The sequence below is a fragment of the Mizuhopecten yessoensis genome, unplaced genomic scaffold (genome assembly GCF_002113885.1).
Source record: "Mizuhopecten yessoensis strain PY_sf001 unplaced genomic scaffold, ASM211388v2 scaffold1883, whole genome shotgun sequence".
Taxonomy (NCBI): Eukaryota; Metazoa; Mollusca; class Bivalvia; order Pectinida; family Pectinidae; genus Mizuhopecten; species Mizuhopecten yessoensis.
The window spans coordinates 899,637-919,835 of record NW_018404269.1 but is presented as its reverse complement, the minus strand read 5'-3'; the positions used below and the strand labels follow the sequence as shown (position 1 = coordinate 919,835).

The window sequence follows — 20,199 nt, the reverse complement described above, 5'->3', positions numbered from 1 at the left end:
CTTGGGCCAGCGTTACTTTTGTCGCTTTCGGTATCGAACGAAGGAAATATTGGTAGGGATGTCATTCTGATCCCGACCTCGTCGCCAAACTGTAGTGTTTATGTGTTGATGGCATGTCTAATGCCATCATTAACTACGGCTTAACATTCAGACTCAACAATCTTGTTCCATGTGCATGGTTTTAATCATACTTCCGGTTGGTCCATATTACAGAATAGCAATCAAGTGGGTAATATTACGGAATGGTACAAAGTAGCGGACTGGATATTACAAAAACTATCGCACCCATCCAGACGAACTATTTCCCTGGCATGCAGTTAGAAAGGAAATAGCTTGTTTATGTGGTTACTTTTGTATAGTGTAAAATAAGTAGAGGTATAATAAAAATGACTTATTATGATTTATATAGTCTATTGGTAATAATACTTTTTGTTTGGCGTTATACAGCATCGTAACGTCGTATTTCGAGTGAATTTATCATGCAACAGGGTTCTTGTCTGGTGGTGGGCTATCAGTTTTCGAGATTAACGTTGGCCGTAGCCTTGAAGCTTCATTTTACCCCTGTAATACTAGTTTCAAGTATCAACTATTTGCTGTAGCCTATCTCTATAAATCTATAAAGGTATAAAAGGTTTTATATACACTTTTCCCTTGTTTTGTCTACATATGTTTTGGAATACTTTACAAAAATAATTTAAATTATTTTGACCTTTATTACTACCGCTGTTCAGTTCTGAATGGACAAACTGGCCCAATGGTACATTGACATGTTGTCTTTGGTTGGTTTTCTGCATCAAATTGATACATTTTTGATACGTGATTGATCGCTCCGCATTTCCAGTGATTATATTATCTCACAAGTTTTATCTCGTGACACGTTAAATATGGATTTTGATTAATTAATTTAACTGTACACCTTATGAGTTCTAAGTAGGTTTGTTTGGTTTGTTTATGTTTTACTTCCTGTTAACAGGACGTGCCATGTTTTGGTGGTGGAGGAAAGCTGGGATTCCCGGAGAAAAAAACAACGACTTACGGCCAGTACCTGGTGACTGCCCCAAATCGTTCTCGAACCCGCGACCCAGTGGTGAAGGGCTAGTGGCAGCAGAGTGTCAGACGCCTTAACCACTTGGCCACTGATGCTCCTTATGATTTCAAAATGGCAGAAATTATCATATGGTGCATTAAAAATGTTTGACTTTCTAACTAGACTTACTAAAAGTTTGATTTGTGTTTCCTTGTATCAAAAATTGTACTTTAAAATCCGACAATGCACGTACCAAACGTGTCGCTGAGTCCTTGGCAGTGTCACCAGTCGGTCTTGAAACATTGCTACACGTTTGACACGTGCCAAGATTGTGTATAACGCAAAACTTATCGATAGGCTTTCCCTACTCCGTTGTTCTAAAAATTTGAAACTTAAGTATAGTAGCAGTTTTTATTTATTTTCCCTTTATTTTATTTATTCATTCTTTTTCACAATAAAAACTACTTTAAATGTATTTAAACAGAAACTAAGACTATGAAGGAGTACGTGAAGTGATGCTTACAAAATGGACGATCTTCGATTCCATGGTACAGATACTTTACCTCAATTGCTAACACTTATTTGATCCTTAGTGGATTCTCTGACGCCAAACAGGATAATGCGTTAATTACTACACATGACTGTAAAGTGATGTAGGTCCATCTAGCTAATGCTAATTGGAAGTAACGTCTACGATATATTTATAAATAAAAGTAAGGCATTGCATTAATACACAATTACACTTTGACTATACAATTGTACACCATTTCGATATATTTAATGCGTGTCAGAATCAACGGTTGTTTGATTACGATAAATCTTAATTTTGTTTGTGAGATTAGTTCCTATGTTAATTTTTTTCTGAATTCAACGCTTAAACCTCTTCCAAACGTAGCCCGAAAGTCTGCCAGGAACCACAAAAAGCCTTAGATACAGATCGTATTATACTCTCACACAAAATTCGTGACAGCTACATCAATTAAATTATTTACGGTATTCTATTTGTTCTCATCCAAAGTCAAATGAATTGAACATGATTATCTTACATCCGGAAATTCTAGACACAGGATATATGTCTTGCACAGTACGTGTGATTCCACACGGTAAACTCAGTAGGTCGATATATCGTTGCCGGAAATGTCAAAAGCCACAATGGCGCTCCGTGATAAGTTCAATCGGGCCTGAAACCGAAAGCACACCCCTGATCAATTATTAAGACGATTCGACAATGGCGGTATAGGGAGAGCATTACACCGTAAACATTAAACTGTATGGATAGTTGTGCACTGTCACAATTTCTAACAAATAGACGAGCGGAGAGATTGATCGACGTTTAGGGTACAAAAGGCCATCAGTCTAGAGGGGTTTCATTACAGTATGTTTTTTATACATTATTATCTTGTTTGAAAAATAGGGGCTAACGACATTATGAGGCAGTGTATAAGTACACTTCTTTGTTTTTAGGAATAGGGTTATGTGTGAAAACATATACTTAATGCCGTTTTTTCCACAATCAACAAGTCCAAAGCACACGTTTGTATGTTTGTATTCTGCCATAAATGCACTGTGTGTACAAATATTACTTTTATAGTGTACGAGTGTTACATATCGTCTCAAATCAGAGGTGGTCAAGGAAAAGATGTTAGACAAATTTCTACCTCAGAGTGAAATCAACGGACTGTTGATTTCTGATGGCCAGTCTTTATAACATTATTCGAGTATCATACTTTCTATGTTTATTTTGATTTATAAGTGCTTACTTTGTCAAGGTATTGGACTCTCATTTTAATACGGTACATTTGTTTTTCCCCCGAGTGAAAAAATCGGTCAAATTAACTGTTGAGTTAGACATGTACAGCTGTAGGAAAGGACTTGTATATTTCATACAGCGTAACTGTGACAATGGAGATAATCCATGTTTACTTGGTGGTACTCATTACTTCTGGCAATGTATACATCATACGAGGACTTTTTCCAAACTAAAATTATTCATATACCGGTATCCCTATCTAAAACTCTCTTTTTTCAAGATCAACTTAAATCATGCCAAAAATATGTGGTAAAGATGATATTTTGGCGTACTTTCCTTTCCTTATAATACTGACATGTTTACTAACAAACGAGGATGTAAATAGCTTGTAGTCAATATAATTGAAACATCTCTTTCTAAATACAACATTGCTTGCAAGAAAAAATTACAAGAAAATGTTGTCCACGTGATCTTTTACAATTTGTCAGGGGTATCTTGTTGAATACTTTAGAAGGTTATTTAAACAAATTTTCGGAATTTCGTTTGAAACAAACTGTAGATAAACTAAACACCGTTTTCCTATCATTGTTATCTTAATGTTTACATTGCAGAATGACAATAATTGTAACCTCACTATGCTCTATGACAAACGTTACGACTATAATCTTAGTTAAAAAATTCGTTAATTATGTTCAAATAGTGGTTTCGATCAACACAATATGTTACCATAATACATANTTTCGTTTTGGCCTTATATACTGACGTGTGTGTTTTTTTTCTTTTTCACCACAATGCTAATTTGTGTTCGGGCGATTGCAATCATAATGAATGGCTGAAGGCCATGTTTTGGTCTTTCCATGCAGATATCTCTAATCAGTACATGGTGTAATTGCTGTTAATTCATATGGTCTCAAATCAACAAAGATATCGATATATTATTTATTGTTTAAATATTATATGTTTCGATAAAAATAGAACTGTTCGCATACAGACTTCTTTAAGACAGAATTTGACACAGATTTTGAAAAAAAATTATTGCTTCTTTTGAATGGTGCACGATACATAAGTATCAAAATGACCTGATTTCATTTATTCGTAGGCATATATTGGTATAACACAGCCGAACTGTTATGACTCAACACGCCTGTTTGTGTGATGTTGATTGCTCACTTGACGTATACAGCCGCCCATTGAGCGAGATTTGACGCAGGTGCGGAGAGACCCTACACCGGATAAAGCTGATGGACAGCTTGATTCAAGACCACTCTCTAGGAAAATTAATTTATAGATTGTGATTAAGGATCGTTTATTACTTTGTTGCGACAGGCAGGCCCTTTACAATGTCCATATTGGGTTATGTAGCATCAATGGTAACGGGGATGAAGAGTGAATGTATTGTTGGGCTTAAATCGGTACTCGGAAATTAATGTTATTTTGTGATGTTTAAACATGGTATTTCTACGTAATGAGTGGGGCATGATTTTTAGTGTACAAGTACATTAGTTTACCTTTATATTTCCTTATTTCTTGTTCTGAATAAAACGCAAATGGTGGAAACCTATTCTAGTAAAACTGTACAAAGTGTCCGAACCGATCTGCTCTAAATCCTGTAGTCAAGGACATTTAGTTAGTTAACAATAGAAATAAGATATTCTCCGATGTTTGTTTACATTTCTTAGTCTAAATATCAAATTAATTTGTATAATGTCATATCGCGGTTCTATCAGAATTGTGCCACCATATGTCTTTACATGGTTTTTAGATTGTTAAGCCTTAAATCTTTAAAAGCGACAGCCGGAGACTGTAACATAACTATTGACATTTATGTTTCGTCTTGTGTTTATATATTTATTAAGCTGTCTTTTGGCTTCTCTGGGTTTGAAAAATAAAACCAGTTATACTTTATTGCACATTGTAGGCTGAAAATAAAAATAAAAGTAGAGCCATTTACGCCTGTAGCCTCATTTCTGGAGGTTTACTTGTGCTATCAATGTTTAGTCCTGATTTTAAAATGTTTCCGTTATAAAAACGCACAATCAATGCCATTTTTCTCGTTTGTCAGTAATGAAATATATAACTGATATTTTATCGATTCTTATTTTGGATATTTATTCTGTATATTGTTTCCCTGCTAGTCTGAGCTTATGCTTTTTCACATCAGTATAACTTGTAAAAACTTGATTTAAAGGTTTCTTCAGTCAAAAATTACAAAAACATGGAAATTATATTGAATGTTTTATTGAAAAAAATATTATTTCAGCATGGAGTATTTCAGTGGATGAATGAGTATAACACCAGGAATTGCACATATGCTCTTCGGAATTACAAATATGGAAAAATCATCAATGTTACAAAAATCAAACCAAATTCATGACAAAATTAACAATCATGAAAAAACACCAAATTGAAAATGAATATTACCTCGACATGATTATCAATGATGATCAAAGTAGATTTAACACGTCATCCCTATGCAACTTTAGTAGACTCTACCATGCATTGATACGGATGAGTGCATCATTAAGGTCTATAGTGGTGAAAGGGTTACAAATGTAATGTAAAACATATATGGAACGTGACATTTTAATTTGGAGTCAGGATACACTCTGTCATATCCATTTGTCAATTAACTCTAATAAAGACACACGAAAACACGGAACACAAAAAATATGAATGGTGAAATATGACTTCTGGTAATGCATAAAATATTTTTTTAGCAAAAGAAATGAACCTATTATCGATTACTCAGCACATAAATATTAACCCTTGACTTGAGCTTCACAAACTATTATTTGGATTCTCCAAAGTCCTCCCCTTACTATGCGCACTGTTACAGTGGTATTTATAATTTGCTTTGCGCTCGGTAGGAACACCGGCCAGGAGTTTATACATAACCTCTACGATAATGTGTAAAACTATTTTAAACAGAGTACACACGGCTATGTATTATTGTGGTCCATTGAGTACCGGCCAAAACGGATTGCATTGAGACGCATTGCTTTGGGGAAAATAGCGACAAACATGTACTCGCCCACATGTAATGCACACCTTAATGCGTGCTGAATCACGTTGCATTTTGACTTGACACTTATATGAATGGGTGACGTGTTTTGTAATTCCGATACATTATATCAGCGTTAAGGCTAGTACCTTAACTTCTTTTTTCACTTCAAATGTGCTGACATGATATTGCGTATCTTCTTGCACAATATTTTTCATCTTTAGTCTCCATGTAGTATAAATATTTAATATTTCAGTTCAGACAAAAAGTGTGGTTTCACAAACACGAAGCAGATATCTTTTACAATTTTATGAAATTGAATGAACGGATGACTTGCGATTTATTATTTGTAGCAACTAATTGGTTCCCTGAATTCCCTCGGTATACATAATGGTTTTTCCTCCCCCTATTACATTTCACCATCAGTAGGCGGCGTGTCGAGCTGTCCCATGGGAGGAGTATATACTATACCCATAACTATATAGGCAGGCGAAGTAGATTAGACTATAGATATGCTCGTGGAATTAACATAGATTTTTGTGTAGAGATCTTCTTATTTTGCATCTCATAAGAAAAAATCTCTTGTGGTCTTTCATTTTAGCAGCATCCGTAGCAGCTTAAACCCAAATTTAACTGAATTCATTTGCATCTTATCGACTGAACATATATGAATCAATTCACATTGCGTTATCTGATGTCATGTAATCACTACTGTATTTAGTCCGTTTCTTTCTTGAATAAAATCGGTTAAAAAAAAAAAGGATTTCACCTAAAATCCGGAATTTTAACTGAAAACAATGCTGATACGTCCATGAATGGTTTGAAGATAATCGCCCGGTTAACATTTTACATACTGCAGCAGAATGTCCCCTGATGTTGATATCCGGTAGCGTTGATTTATGAGACAGTATAGCGACATGGTAAGTACAGACATTGATTAATGTTCCCATTCATACGCACACAATCACTCCTCTGTTGACATTCTACAAATAAACGACTCTTCATAGCCATTCATTGCAAATATTCACAGAATTAAATTTCATGTGTTACATCGTAAAACCATAAATATCAAGGAATGCATATAAAAGCGTCATAAATAACCCTGCCTAATGTTGAAAACAAATCGATATTTAGTTGTTCATAGTACATACAATGCAAAGGTCTCAATGTCTATTAATTATTCATAACGAAATTTCCTATTTAGTCGCAAAAAGATGGTTTACGATGAATTGAACTCGTCTTTTATCACAAAATTAATGTTTATTTGCAACCAAAAAACGATATCCATATCTCTCATGGTATGTAACCTTTTGTATCGTCATAAAATTGCTTCTGGTATTTCTATTTCCTAGATAAGAAAAACGAATGAACGAGTATAAATGGATGGTTTGATGAATATAAGTATCATTTCTTAAGTACACAGACTCACATTTTCACGCAACTCGAACGAAATTAACGTAGACAACATTAATTATGCGTAAAACACTGCACGGGTCCGTTAAGTTTATCAAGTACGAAAACAATATAAATACAAATAGTGGGTGCATTGTTCATCATAAGCGATCAGGACCTCAATAATCTCGGGTTGTTATTACGTCATCAGGATCGCTTCCTTTCTCACTGCGAACTGACATTTTTACTGGTTAGTACTGCTGTAGTTAGGGTTGCTCATTCCGCCCAACTCATAACTTCGTGCTCCACCCGTGCCGTTTATCAAATTGTGTTGCCTGTCAAATTATAATGAGTGGGCAATTAAGTGTGATGGATAGCTCATGAAATTCTAAAAAAAAAATCCATTTTGCAACAGAAATGCCATTTAAAGGATTTTCTTGATGAATGATTGATGACAAGGAATACTAAATTTGAAAATGCTACTCAAATTTAGAGAGAGCAAATTAAAAATCTGTAACAGAATTCACTCCAACCTTGGCTATAGTTATAAGACGCTCTTTTGTCATCAGGAAAGTTTTTATATAAACCAATATTTTTGCAGAATATACATGTATGAACAAGAATTTTACCATTTAAGTTCATATATCAATGTGTTCACAATGAGTATATACTGTGATGTATATTTAATTGTCACCAGATAAGTTAAATATTAATGTGTTAATCAGGAGGGTATGCTACATGTGTATTTTATTGTCATCAGATGCAGTGATATTTGTATAGTCAGTAACAAAAACTTACATCCTCTTGTTGTAAAGGAACACGGCCGCTGCTATGATTACAATCAGAAGGACTCCTACGACACAGCCTGCCACAATCCCTGATATACTGGATTCCGAGAGGGAGGAGGATGATGTGGAGGAGGACCCGGAACGAACAGCAGCAGAGGAACCGGAACCACTGAAACCTACAAACACAAGTCGAAATATCACTGTAATAGGATCCTTCATCAGACGGTAGTATTCCGTCTTTGCGTATTGCAGAGTTATCTTCTCTTGGGGGCAGGTATTGATTGTTACGTCATTGGGTTGTGCGAGAAAATTACGTCGTTTTCTCAAAAATTGATGACGTTACTCTCACAAACTAGTGACGTAACAATCAATACCTGCTCCAAAGAGAAGATAACTCTGCAATACGCAAAGACTGAATAGTCACTTCAACGAGACAAATCATTCTACTGGTTTCTGATGAAACATTAACACAATACAAATAGTTATGTACTTTCGACGTTAGCATTACGTGTACTTCAAACAGGGAAAACAAAACTTTTTTTCCTGAAGTAACTTTATAACATCCACAAATCCCAATAACAAATATATTATCGTATAATATACTATATAAGTTTGTGTACATCTTCTGTCTCGTACCCCCCGTTCCCTGTTTTAGGTATAACTATGATTTATGATTCAAGTTTTGTCTGTCTTTCTTCTACAACTCTATCCATTGTCAATAACCACTTTTATTATACGCTTCTGAGAAAAAGGAGACGAGCGTAGATATTTATAATATGAAATGGAAATGTATATTTACTGTCTGAATGAGTTTGGGGAAACATCTATTTTGATAAGCTCTTATGATTTAACATACACAACATTTTTTATGAACAGATTTTGTTTATGAAAAAAAGTCCTTTTCTCAGTACAAGATAACATCCCAGTGTATCATACCAATGTAGGTCAAATAGTTCAAAACTTAAAAACTTTAAACAATTCATTACACATTATTAGAATGGATCAAAATAATGGTTTTAATGTTACCATAATACAGCTACAAAGTTTAATGGAGCTAAACCACATGTATCCAGAAGTTACTCAAGAGCTTGCGATCAGTCTTGAGATTGCCCTATTCAAGTTGTCTATTTAAATATTTGCCATATAGTTGCTATTATACACTAATAACGAACAACATGATATATTCTGATACTGTCACGCTCATTACAATTTGTAGAATATTGTACTAAGACAGTTACAATGATTATCAACTATTTCTATACACAACTTTCTGAAAAAGAAATCACGACAGTAAAAATAGATGAGAGTAAAGATCAATGTGGCATATATCAAATACATATTATATATACTGACCGTTAGAGCACGTGAGGGTCTGACCAGCCCAGACGCCGTTAGACTGGCATTGGAGATTTGTGGTGCCCCCTATAGCCGAGAATCCCTTGTTGCAGGACTGGACACACAATGCCCCCACTGTGTAGGGGGCTGTGCAGGCTGTGATAATTCCGTTTCCAGGCAAAAGGGGTTTTGGGCACGTCAACTCTATAAATTCAAGAAATTTATGTTAAGCGCAAGCCAGATCCATAAATACTAGGAATGTGAGTTAGTGCATGTCCTGCTTATTAATAAAGGAAATCCGGACTCTATAATTATAAAAAAAAAACATGTGCGTGAATTAGGTCGTCTTCATTCATTTTTGTTGTTCATATTGATTAATTCGTATAATGCATAATAAATGTCATTAGTTGTATCTTTTTTTTTTATCTTTGACTAAGAATTATCAACTCGGTCGAGGTATTGAAGAATTCAATTTAGAGCATAAATCGAGGTGAACCTTCCAAAGTTATGACAATATTATTTATAGCGAAAGTGACCTTGAAGTATGCAAAACAGCTGTTGGTACTTTGTAACAGTATTTACAAATACGAAATGAGTGCAGTAACGTCAAATACACAAAAACAATAAATGAGTGCAGTTGAATGTCTACTTAAATGTATTCTGTAAGAGATACGCTAAACAACATATATGATATTAAAAATACTTCTTCTAAAAAAGGAATAAATGCTTCATTTAGAAAGGTTAAAAATGGCGTTACAGATAACAGAGTTGATGTTTGTCTACCTAATAGGATAGTAGAAATTTGCCTACTAATCGGAGAAGAGACATACAGAGCCCTTGCCAGGTGTATTCATATCTTTTCATGCCATGTCATGTAAGTGTGCACTGATGTAACGTCGGCAAATATGAAAGGGTCAAAAAGGTAGGCGAAATTTATCACTCCCCATTGGAAAGGGATTGAAGGAAAGTCGGCGCCCTCCTATAAACCACCCGGGTTGATGAAATAGTCTATGGGTTCGCTAAACAGAGAATCAAAAGACACGTTTACCGTTGCCAAATCTTCAGATAATATTATAAATGCTTTACAGAAAGATAGAGACAAAAAGCGTTTGCACACTCGGAAGAGACAGTTGTATCAGCTAATAAGAGTGCCACAACTGGAATTTGTACTGGCATAGTAAACACGACATGCTAGTTTAAAACAGAATATCTTTTGTAGCGAAAAAAATGTCTTAATTTTCCATTTTGCTGTATATGTTCTGAACACTCCAGACAAGGATTCTTAGTCTTTCGATTTCAAACGCACCGATGAGTCTTGTAACTATTTCCCTGAATTTTATGCACATTTTAGAAGATGGTTCCTCACATCGCATTTCGTGCGACTATTTCCGAATAAAAGTTTTTCAGCGAAGATAGATAAAGTTTCATGGTACTTTACAGGGAAACAGATTAGACGTTAAGGAAGAGAAGTATGTTGCGTCATCTCTTGTTACATGGAATGGTCCTTTTGTTCACTACGGGATCATAATACTACGTCAACTGCAGTTTGCATAACATATGCTGTAGATTCATCCTGAAGTGAATTCATCTTTGAGTAAAGGAGTACTCACGGACGCATGACCTGCCCATGACGGTCCACGCTGGGGTACCGGCCGCAGTTTTATCACAGGACACGTATGAGTTGCCCTTGAGTTGGTAGCCAGATTGGCAGCCGATTTGGCAGGATGTCCCGTAGAAGGACGCGCACGTTGGGCTGGTGATGACGGCATTGGCAGGAGGGTTCAAAGGTGGGCAAGTCAGCACTGAAATAACAAAACAATGTTATTCCATATACCGTCTTAGTCCAACATTAAGATAAAATGCACCCACTTCACCATTTACACTTTGTGTCAATAATTGATGTAACAATTCCTTATCATTCATTTGTTCATTGTGTTATACGGACCCAGGGGTATGTTTTTCAAATAATACTTTTTTCGTTTAGCTGATAATTATATTTATAAACGTATATTTAATCAGGTAATGTCGTCACATGTTATTGAATATTAACTATATAATGTGACAAAAATCAGAATTGCATTTAATAATATTCACAAATTCAATATGAACCGACTTTGAGAACTTTTTATCTTAATTGTGTTTTACCGGCATTCATCATGTCATAATTTTCAATCAATTGACTTTACTGCCAGTCACGATTATAGGCATATTCTCCAAAGGGTGCTTTTAGTACAGGGACTATTTCACTTCCAGTCATTTTTAAAGTGATCATGATGTAAATCTGATGCGGGTGTTTTTTTGTATTAAATTAAAGGACTTTCTTAACTACTTTAATATGGCTTTTTATAAGCACATGACCACTAGAAATAACCTTGACATACATACCTGTGACCTTGATTGTGAAGCTGCACGATGCAGATTGTCCAGAAGGATCATAAGCCATAACGGTGACGGTGTAGGATCCCGCGCCGAGGGTGGTAGGGGATTGCATGCTCTGAAACACGACCACGTTAGAACCGGAGTTGTCAGTGGCGGTAGGTTTGGGCCAAGACACGGTGGCTGTTTGGGCCCCCTTGTCAGCACTGACTTGTAGGTTCGCTGGACAATTCACTGTCGGTGGCTGGTTGTCTACAAAGTAAAATCAAAGAGATACACATTTCAGATCAAGATCAATTTTCAGAAAAATAGGCTAGCAGTTATTGTTCTAAAGCGCGCGAAGAGACCCTTATTATAAAAACCTAATGAGTACTATCTTTAAAAGACTACAGTAAGATATTATTCTTAATACTATTGAGTTTTTTCTTTAAAAAAGTCAGTGAGACATTAAATCATAAAAACATATATAAAGTATAAACAACTTAAATTGACGGCGATAATGTATGGGGAAAATAATAGTACCTCTACAAATGAAGTTCTGTCCGTAATTGCTCCACTGTCCATTGGATAAACAGGTTACGCTGGATTGTCCGTACAGGAAGTAACCAGTATTACACGAGACTTGACAAACGGCACCTGATCCAGATTCTCCACTTGAACAGTTGGCCGGAGTTATTTGTCCATTCTGGGGTGCTTGTAGGCTCGAACAGGGAATGGCTGTAATATACCGGGAAAATTAGTAAAATATCTTATATACTCCAGAGAAAATGAAAAGATAGCTGAACCATATCCTATTTATTGATAAAAGATGTTGTAAATTTGGAATATGGAGTTGGAAGTGATATTTGGTATGATGGGGATTTAGACTTTGAAACAGTTACCGTATATGCGATCTGAACAAATCACTTCATTGCAAAGACAACGGGAGTATTACGGAAAACCCCGTCATAGTTAATACGGTCGTTTACTCCTATTACTTAAGTTATCGTTTGGAGTAATAAATAATTAAAATAATATTTATTCGTGCATAATTTTGTTGCTCTCAATAATTTTACACACACAATGATATATCTACATTTATTATGTTAATGTATTGATATAAGTTGTTGATGTTCATTCCTTTATAATTGATATAGTTCATTCTGTAACATAAATAAGTCTTATCTAAATAAATATTATGAGTGAATAAGATAAAAACAGCGCACTGTTACCTTGACCACAACTGAGTCCATTTGGCTGAAGTGTTAACCCATCTGGACAGGCACACATATGGCTACTAGCTCCTTTAGGTAAACAGATATGACTGCATCCACCCTTTCCTGCCGAACATCCATTGGGACCACTAAATCCTACTCCGTTCTTATGTGCATGAATGTCATTCAGCCGACCAAATGCTGGGGGCCCGAAAGGACCGGGATTTGATCCATCGGTGCCAATTGTCATTATTGTTCTGACAAGAGTGAAATACCACGACATGGGTTATCTTTTTGAGGACTGTTTTCATAATCAACTATAGAGACTTAGTATTTCATTTCTCTTCCTTTGTTTGCAATAGGCTGGAATTGTTATCGTAATATTTACATTTCTACTGAACTTGGACTCAATATACCTACGTAACATTTTAAAGGTTATTTTTTCAATGAACTGTTCAGTTGGCGTATGAATACATCAGCACATTATCAACCTGATTGCTCTGTTATTCCGCGGAGCTCGGGAAGTAGTTCCATTCACAGATTGTTTTAAAATTAAATAAAAAATCGTCAGCAGTGTGCAATTGAATTCAAAAATTAATTCACATCTTAATTTACTTATTCATCTTACCAGGACGACGTCTCTCAGTGAGTGATGACGTCATAAGTTTTGATACCTGTCGTGGTGTTAGACTTGCACAAGACCGATATTTTAGAAATGATCCGAACAAATATCAATATCGCTCTGAATGTAAATATAAGGATTGGATTCTGTTTTGCTGAGGTTTATGGGGTATAAACCTCAATGGGTCTTGAGCCAAAATTTGTCTCAAGACCCACTGAGGTTTATTCCCCATAAACCTTAACAAAACATAATTCAATCCTTAAATGAATTAAGACATAGTTCTGGTGAAAAAATATATAAAATGAAACATTGTTACAACATATGCTTTGTAAACACGGGTAAAACATTACTTTACTCACGTGCGAGACCAGTCGGTAAAGTATAACTGGCCGTTGAGGAGGGCCAGACCAAAGTAATGTGATATCGGGTGACTGATGCTCTCGTCAAGGAGGGTGGTGCGCTGGGTTCCGTCAAGATGTGCCGACTCGATCTTGTTAGTGCCGCCATCAGCCCAATACATCTTGTTGCCCTGTACGTCTACTGCCAAAGCATTCGGCCATTTAAGCCCTGTGTTGACGATAGCACGTCGTCCCGTTCCGTCATAGTTAGCACGCTCTATGCGAGGACTGCTTCCCCAGTCCGTCCAGTATATTACGCTGAAAATGAAAAAAAAAAGATTACACATCATTGATCTATTCACTTGATTCTGGGGCCTATAAGACATACGTATTGTTTTATTTAGTCTGTTGTTTTATTTCTGTGTGTTATGTTCAGTGGTATACACGCTTTTGTTAACTTTTTTTTTCGCGCGTAACTGATTATGTAATACGTTTCACCTCATGAGAATGTCACGGTTGACTGCTTTTAGATGTTTGTTGCTATGTATTTTTAGGCTTATGCAAAAGTATCACGTTTACCCGTTTCAGTTAATATGACTGAGTTGATAAGTTGACTTGTATTATGCTTTCTTTAACTACTTGGGACATCTGCCTGGTTATCTGGTTTAGCTTGAGGTGACTATGTCTAGTTTGCCGTTGTTTGTATTAAAAAAAAATCCATTTTGTTTGTATGGAATTATGTTACGTTTTCTTGTTCTATGAATCTGCAACAACATTATGTTTACCCGTTCTGGGGGTCTGCGACTATGGCCCTTGGTTGGTCTAGATTCTGGCTGATGATGGTTTTTTGCGCGGTTCCAGCGATTGTCATGACAACAATCACATCATTTCCTGTGTCGGTGTAAAATACTAGTCCAGATACGACATCTACAGCAATCCCATCCATCACAGCCTCTGCAACATAACCAGTTACTCAAATAACAGTTATATTATTTTTGCAGAGTTTCAAGATATTGACATTTAATTCGATGAATGCAGATTTTCCCGATGTATTTGTAATGTTCTGGCACACTGGTCGGACATTTCAAGCTTTAAAATGTGATCATGTGTTTCTTAATTAATGTCCTCGCTCACTTAGTATCGTCCAACAGAAAACATAATCATTTTATATAAACATGCGCACACCTTTGAAGAGATAAGCTGAGCTTTATTATAATCTTATGAACGAAGCATATGGGAAAATTTACTTTGAGAGAATTGTCGGATGGTCTTCTCTGCATAGCCATTGAGACCGGCCATACGTATCTGCTTGGATCCAACGTCAGTCCAGAAGATCCGGTAATTGGAGGGATTGTAGTCGATTGCAATTGGATTATCGTGGTTACTAAGTGGAATAGTGACGTAGCTCTTACTACCGATGTCCATGCGGTACACCTGTCGGTTAGTCGTGTCTGTCACGAGCAAGAAGTTGTTTGGGATTTGGGCTGTGGAAGGAAAGAATACCTTTACAAACAGAACACAATAACAGGACACATGGACTCTAGGTAATATGATAACATGTATTTCCATATTTTATAATGTCCCCATTCACACATGTTTGAGTAAAGTTGTTTTACAGTAAAGCCCCATGACAATATTAACAACTAACTCCGGAACTATGGCAACAGCGAATAGCCCTGCTGACATAATAGGAAAGCTTGTGGTGACTTACTGGTGGGGCAAACAACTCCTGCGTCTTCCTGATGGCCACAGTTATGTGCACCCCAGCCGTTTGAGTGACACCCAGTGATGGAGGATTCAGCTCCGGTACAGTTGACATTGTCCAGCCAAATCTGCCCTGTTCCCTGTCCAAACGTTGCCCGTGGCTTTGGAGTAGCACCAGTACTATTCCAAAGATATAAATCCTCACATTACATGTATACATTCAACGTTTATAGAAATGGCAAGTAGGGACACACGCTAGGGCTAGGGCTAGGGCAGAGACGTCTTTGGACGTGAGAAAATGGATTTGCAACAAGTAGAATACAGGGAGTGAGTATGGGACCTTTTATACACGGTAAAAACGTTTCTTGTGTTGGAAAAAGAAGACATAGTTTGCAAAGTATAATGCAGAACAGACATTTAAATAGTGTCTTCACCTGCTGTAGCCAATCATCTGACATATGACTCCAGCGTCTTTGCTGTTCCACAGATCATCACAAACTGTACCCCACACGTTATTGGCAAATACTTCCACACGTCCAACGTTGGCAGAGTGACCGTTGACAAGACGCACGAATACTTGACTTGGATTGGGCGTTGACGGAGGAGGGTTTGTCACACGCGGAGTTGTTGTCGCTGCTGGAGTAGTCGCTACATGAAAACAATAATCTGGTAAATTCGCTGCGCTTTTGCCATGGCAATTAATTAACTAAATTTCTTTCGTAATCTAATATCATTTTTTTTTTATTTCTTATTACTAACTTCAATACATAGTTGTCTGTATTCAAATATGCATAAATGAATATTTAATTTTAAAGTGAAACTTTAATACTGTAGTTACTTCATTGCATTTATTATTACATAACAATTATAACGTTTGTTATCCATGTTCAATGCTAACTGCACCCTTTTGCATGTATTTAGAAATTATTTCAACATTGAACAACAAAAAGGGCATTTTAGTTTGAAATTAAAGTACGCAATCAGTGCCAGCATATTTGTCAAAAATATGTATAATTAAACAATTAAAAACCATGATTATACTAGTTTTAGTCTTAAAATCCTTACAGGACTGCAAACAAAAAAAATTATAAAGCCTATTATTCTATTTTTGTATTATCTTGTTCAGAATAATTGAATTGTAACTTGAAACAGAGTATAAATACACCAATTCGATTTGTGATTTAAGAAATTAATGTTATAATGATAAACAAATAATACAATACGTGTACATGTATTTTCTCCAATACATAATTGTCTGTACTAAATTATGCATAAATGAATATTGGCATTTTAAGGAAAACATATCAATGAACAGGCAAAGTAAAAGTAGTTCATTCAATTTCAATAAAAAAAAATGATTGAAAAAAACATAGCTTAAATTATAATACAGAAAAATGGAATACGAGAACGGATATGATATTTTATTATTATTTATATTAATGTCCTTTCTGTTCCAAATTAAAAGTTACATTTTTTGTTAACTACAATCTTATTATCAGATGTGTATTACTATCAAAATTTTTGATTTGGCCTTTATGGCGTACAACAGTTTCAAAAACTTGGATAGGATTTTGAAGCTTGTTACATAATCTTGCTCAAAGTTAAGAGAGAGCGAGAGAAATCAATTTCCCTAATGGTCTTCTATGTTTCACCCCCGCATTTGAATTCAGAATACAGTTTTATATATATAAGACAGTCTTAATTGTGAACACTTTGTTCAGAATATCTCTACTTTCTAATTGAGGAACATCCTTCTGTGTTCAGTTACTGGTTACAGATTTGTTGAAGATATACCACAATTAATTGGATAGAACTACGTAATAGATAAACACCCTATTGTGTTCGTGATAAAGATACACACTTTCTGAGCTTTCCAATAGTAACTAGGTACTTGTTCAACACCATACTGTGTTAGGTATTCCGTCTTTGCGTATTGCAGAGTTATCTTCTCTTTTGAACAGGTATTGATTGTTACGTCATTGGTTTGTGTGAGAAAATTACGTCGTGTTCTCAATAATTGATGACGTTACTCTCAAAAACAAATGACGTAACAATCAATACCTGCTCACAAGAGAATATTACTCTGCAATACGCAAAGACGGAATAGGGGTACGCATGTGCTGAAAACCTTACACTGTATTAAGTAAAGAGGTACATACTTGCTGAACAAACGACACCGACATCCTCTGCGTGCCGACAGTTGTTTGTGCCCCAGGGACGATGACTACAACTCGCAATAGTGGACTCGTTGCCACTACATCGAAGATCATCCAGCAATATAGGTCCTGTTCCTGCTCCAAAGTATGCTCTCGAGCGTGAGAATGCTCCAGCTCTGTTTTATAAAGCCAATAATTCATATTAAACAATCTTCTAGTTTAGCCAATACTTTAAAAAAAATCCACAAGGGATTTCCATAAAAGTAGAGCATTTAAACTAATGCATAGTCACATACCTGTGAAGAATTTCGCCATGATGGTATTTTTCTTCAGACTAAGACCAAAGAGCGGCTGACGAACTGACGGCAGGAGAACAATTTTGCAGTCCCCTCCCGTAGTTTCAACGGGGTTCTAATAATCAATTTTAGATACTCATTGCAGTAACAATATTAACTAAAACAATCGACAAAGGTAAACTAGTATCCAGGAACCGCATCTCCGTTGTTGTCCTGCTTGATCATAATTCTTGTCTCGCCTAAGCATGACACGAATTGTCAGTAAATTACGTAGTCGTTAGTCGACAAATCCTATGTACTTACGTTGGGTAGCCCAACATGCGACAGACAACCTTGGCGTTATTGTTACTGGTCCAGTAATCGTCACAGACCGTTCCCCATGTACCGTTGTGTAACACCTCAACACGTCCACTCATGCGGTTAGGTCCTCCTACTAGACGCATCGGGATTGATTCTGTCAGAAAATTTGTAATGTCGACACATATTAGTCCAGGAAGAATTTTTATAAAAAGAAATGGCAAATATATTTTTACATTATGATATTTAAGACTAAAGCCTACAAAGAAACATGCACGTTATCCCTTGTACCTGTCATGAGAAATCTGTTCATGATAATCTGTTTAATTTAAGAAAAACTATAAGGATCAGCACCCAAGCAAGGTACATAGCACAAGATATTACCCCTTTACCTTATTTTTCATTTTTCTTATTTATTTATCAATTTATCTTTCTATATCTACCTTAATATGGATTGTCACTTTAACACGGTTTTGTCAGTATAAGGTTTTGTCAATATAATCAGCACTTACCGACTTGACATATAACGCCCACGTCTTCACTATGTGAACAATCGTTCATGCCGAATGGTTTGGAAGCACATTGAAGTATGTTTGTTTCACCACCAACACAGTGAACATCGTCTAGAAGGATAGGGCCACCCCCTGCCCCAAAGAAAGCGGAACCCTTCGCTATAGCTCCAGTTCTGTTAGATGTACAAACGCAATTAAATATCACAAAAAGGACAGAAAATAATATGCTGTTAATATCACCTCCGAGTCTTTCAACGTCGATGTAAGCCAAATATATATAAACAAAAGATCTTTAGACAAGAAACTATTGAATTTCAATTTAATTAAATATACTTGCAACATATAATTGGAATGAATGAGAATGAAAGAATAAATAAAATGTTGGTTAAAAAAAGGAAGAAATGAAAAGTAAAGTGAATGAAGGAAAAGAGGGATCCTCCGTGAGGCTGCATTTGTTAGAGGGATGAACCCGGGGATCCTCAACCCCGACATCCCTCCTTAAAGATGCCTGGGAAATACAATTTAATTGAAATCTAAACAAATTGTAATATGTCGTCTAACATATTATTATATAAATTCATTTAGGAAATCTATGAATAATACTGAAGTATGTCTTAAATGAAAATGGCCTTTTCCATACGAACCTCAACAGAAGTGTAATACCCTAAACAGGCATGTTATTGTATGACCATAATATTATTTAAACTGATTACAACAGTCTTAAGTATGTCGAGTGATCATAAACAAACAGGATAATTAAGTTGCCATGCCAACCCGAATACAAATGTTACAGTTCTTCAACAATGACACAAACCTGCTGTAACCTTGCATACCACAGACGATACCGGCAGTGACGGAGTTGAACTGATCGTCACATACAGTGCCCCAGGTATTGTTGACTCGGATCTCAACACGACCCTGATTCGGATTCCCACTCGGATCAACAAGTCTGATAGGCACAGTCGCAGCTGTAAAGAAAATTCACAAAAAGATTAAAATCCCAAAGTCGAAACAATATCATAACCAGATAAAGAAACAAAAAACTATTTCAAACCAATAGACATCGATTCCATACATGTAACTAAAAACTCATCATTTGCCGCCAAAGCATGCTTGTGCTGGACATTCAGCGCTCATAAATAAGCAATAACTACAAAGTTAGCAACAAGTTTGTTACAAACAAAAAGTATGTTTTCGGGATAACGGCAGAGTTTTGGTGCATGTTGTTGTTAGTTTGAAAGAGCGGTGTAACTTTCACATTGCTTAAACCATTTGAAAAGACAAATAGGCTAGGCATTAACTACAACAAACATATAACATCTATTTCATTATCTACTGCGTAAAAACCATGTTCATTGTTCGACTCGAGGTAACACGTAATGTGCGTAGTACACCCTCCATAGACTCAATAA

At 36.0% G+C, this 20,199-nt stretch overlaps 1 protein-coding gene across 1 annotated transcript in view; it reads right to left on the bottom strand.

The window, feature by feature from the left end:
* Nucleotides 1-4,999: 4,999 nt before the first annotated feature.
* Nucleotides 5,000-20,199, bottom strand: part of LOC110441871 (deleted in malignant brain tumors 1 protein-like) — a 49,749-nt gene continuing 34,549 nt past the window's right edge. Inside the window, exons 30-45 of the mRNA XM_021485155.1 lie at nucleotides 19,602-19,755; nucleotides 18,788-18,960; nucleotides 18,282-18,432; nucleotides 17,686-17,858; nucleotides 15,961-16,174; nucleotides 15,534-15,706; nucleotides 15,070-15,306; nucleotides 14,608-14,776; nucleotides 13,844-14,140; nucleotides 12,881-13,119; nucleotides 12,192-12,386; nucleotides 11,679-11,921; nucleotides 10,904-11,095; nucleotides 9,312-9,497; nucleotides 7,969-8,134; nucleotides 5,000-7,505 (exon numbers count right to left, since the gene is read on the bottom strand). Coding sequence (XP_021340830.1) covers nucleotides 7,415-7,505; nucleotides 7,969-8,134; nucleotides 9,312-9,497; nucleotides 10,904-11,095; nucleotides 11,679-11,921; nucleotides 12,192-12,386; nucleotides 12,881-13,119; nucleotides 13,844-14,140; nucleotides 14,608-14,776; nucleotides 15,070-15,306; nucleotides 15,534-15,706; nucleotides 15,961-16,174; nucleotides 17,686-17,858; nucleotides 18,282-18,432; nucleotides 18,788-18,960; nucleotides 19,602-19,755 — 3,053 coding nt within the window. The 3' untranslated portion in view covers nucleotides 5,000-7,414. The remainder of the gene's footprint in view (nucleotides 7,506-7,968; nucleotides 8,135-9,311; nucleotides 9,498-10,903; nucleotides 11,096-11,678; nucleotides 11,922-12,191; nucleotides 12,387-12,880; nucleotides 13,120-13,843; nucleotides 14,141-14,607; nucleotides 14,777-15,069; nucleotides 15,307-15,533; nucleotides 15,707-15,960; nucleotides 16,175-17,685; nucleotides 17,859-18,281; nucleotides 18,433-18,787; nucleotides 18,961-19,601; nucleotides 19,756-20,199) is intronic.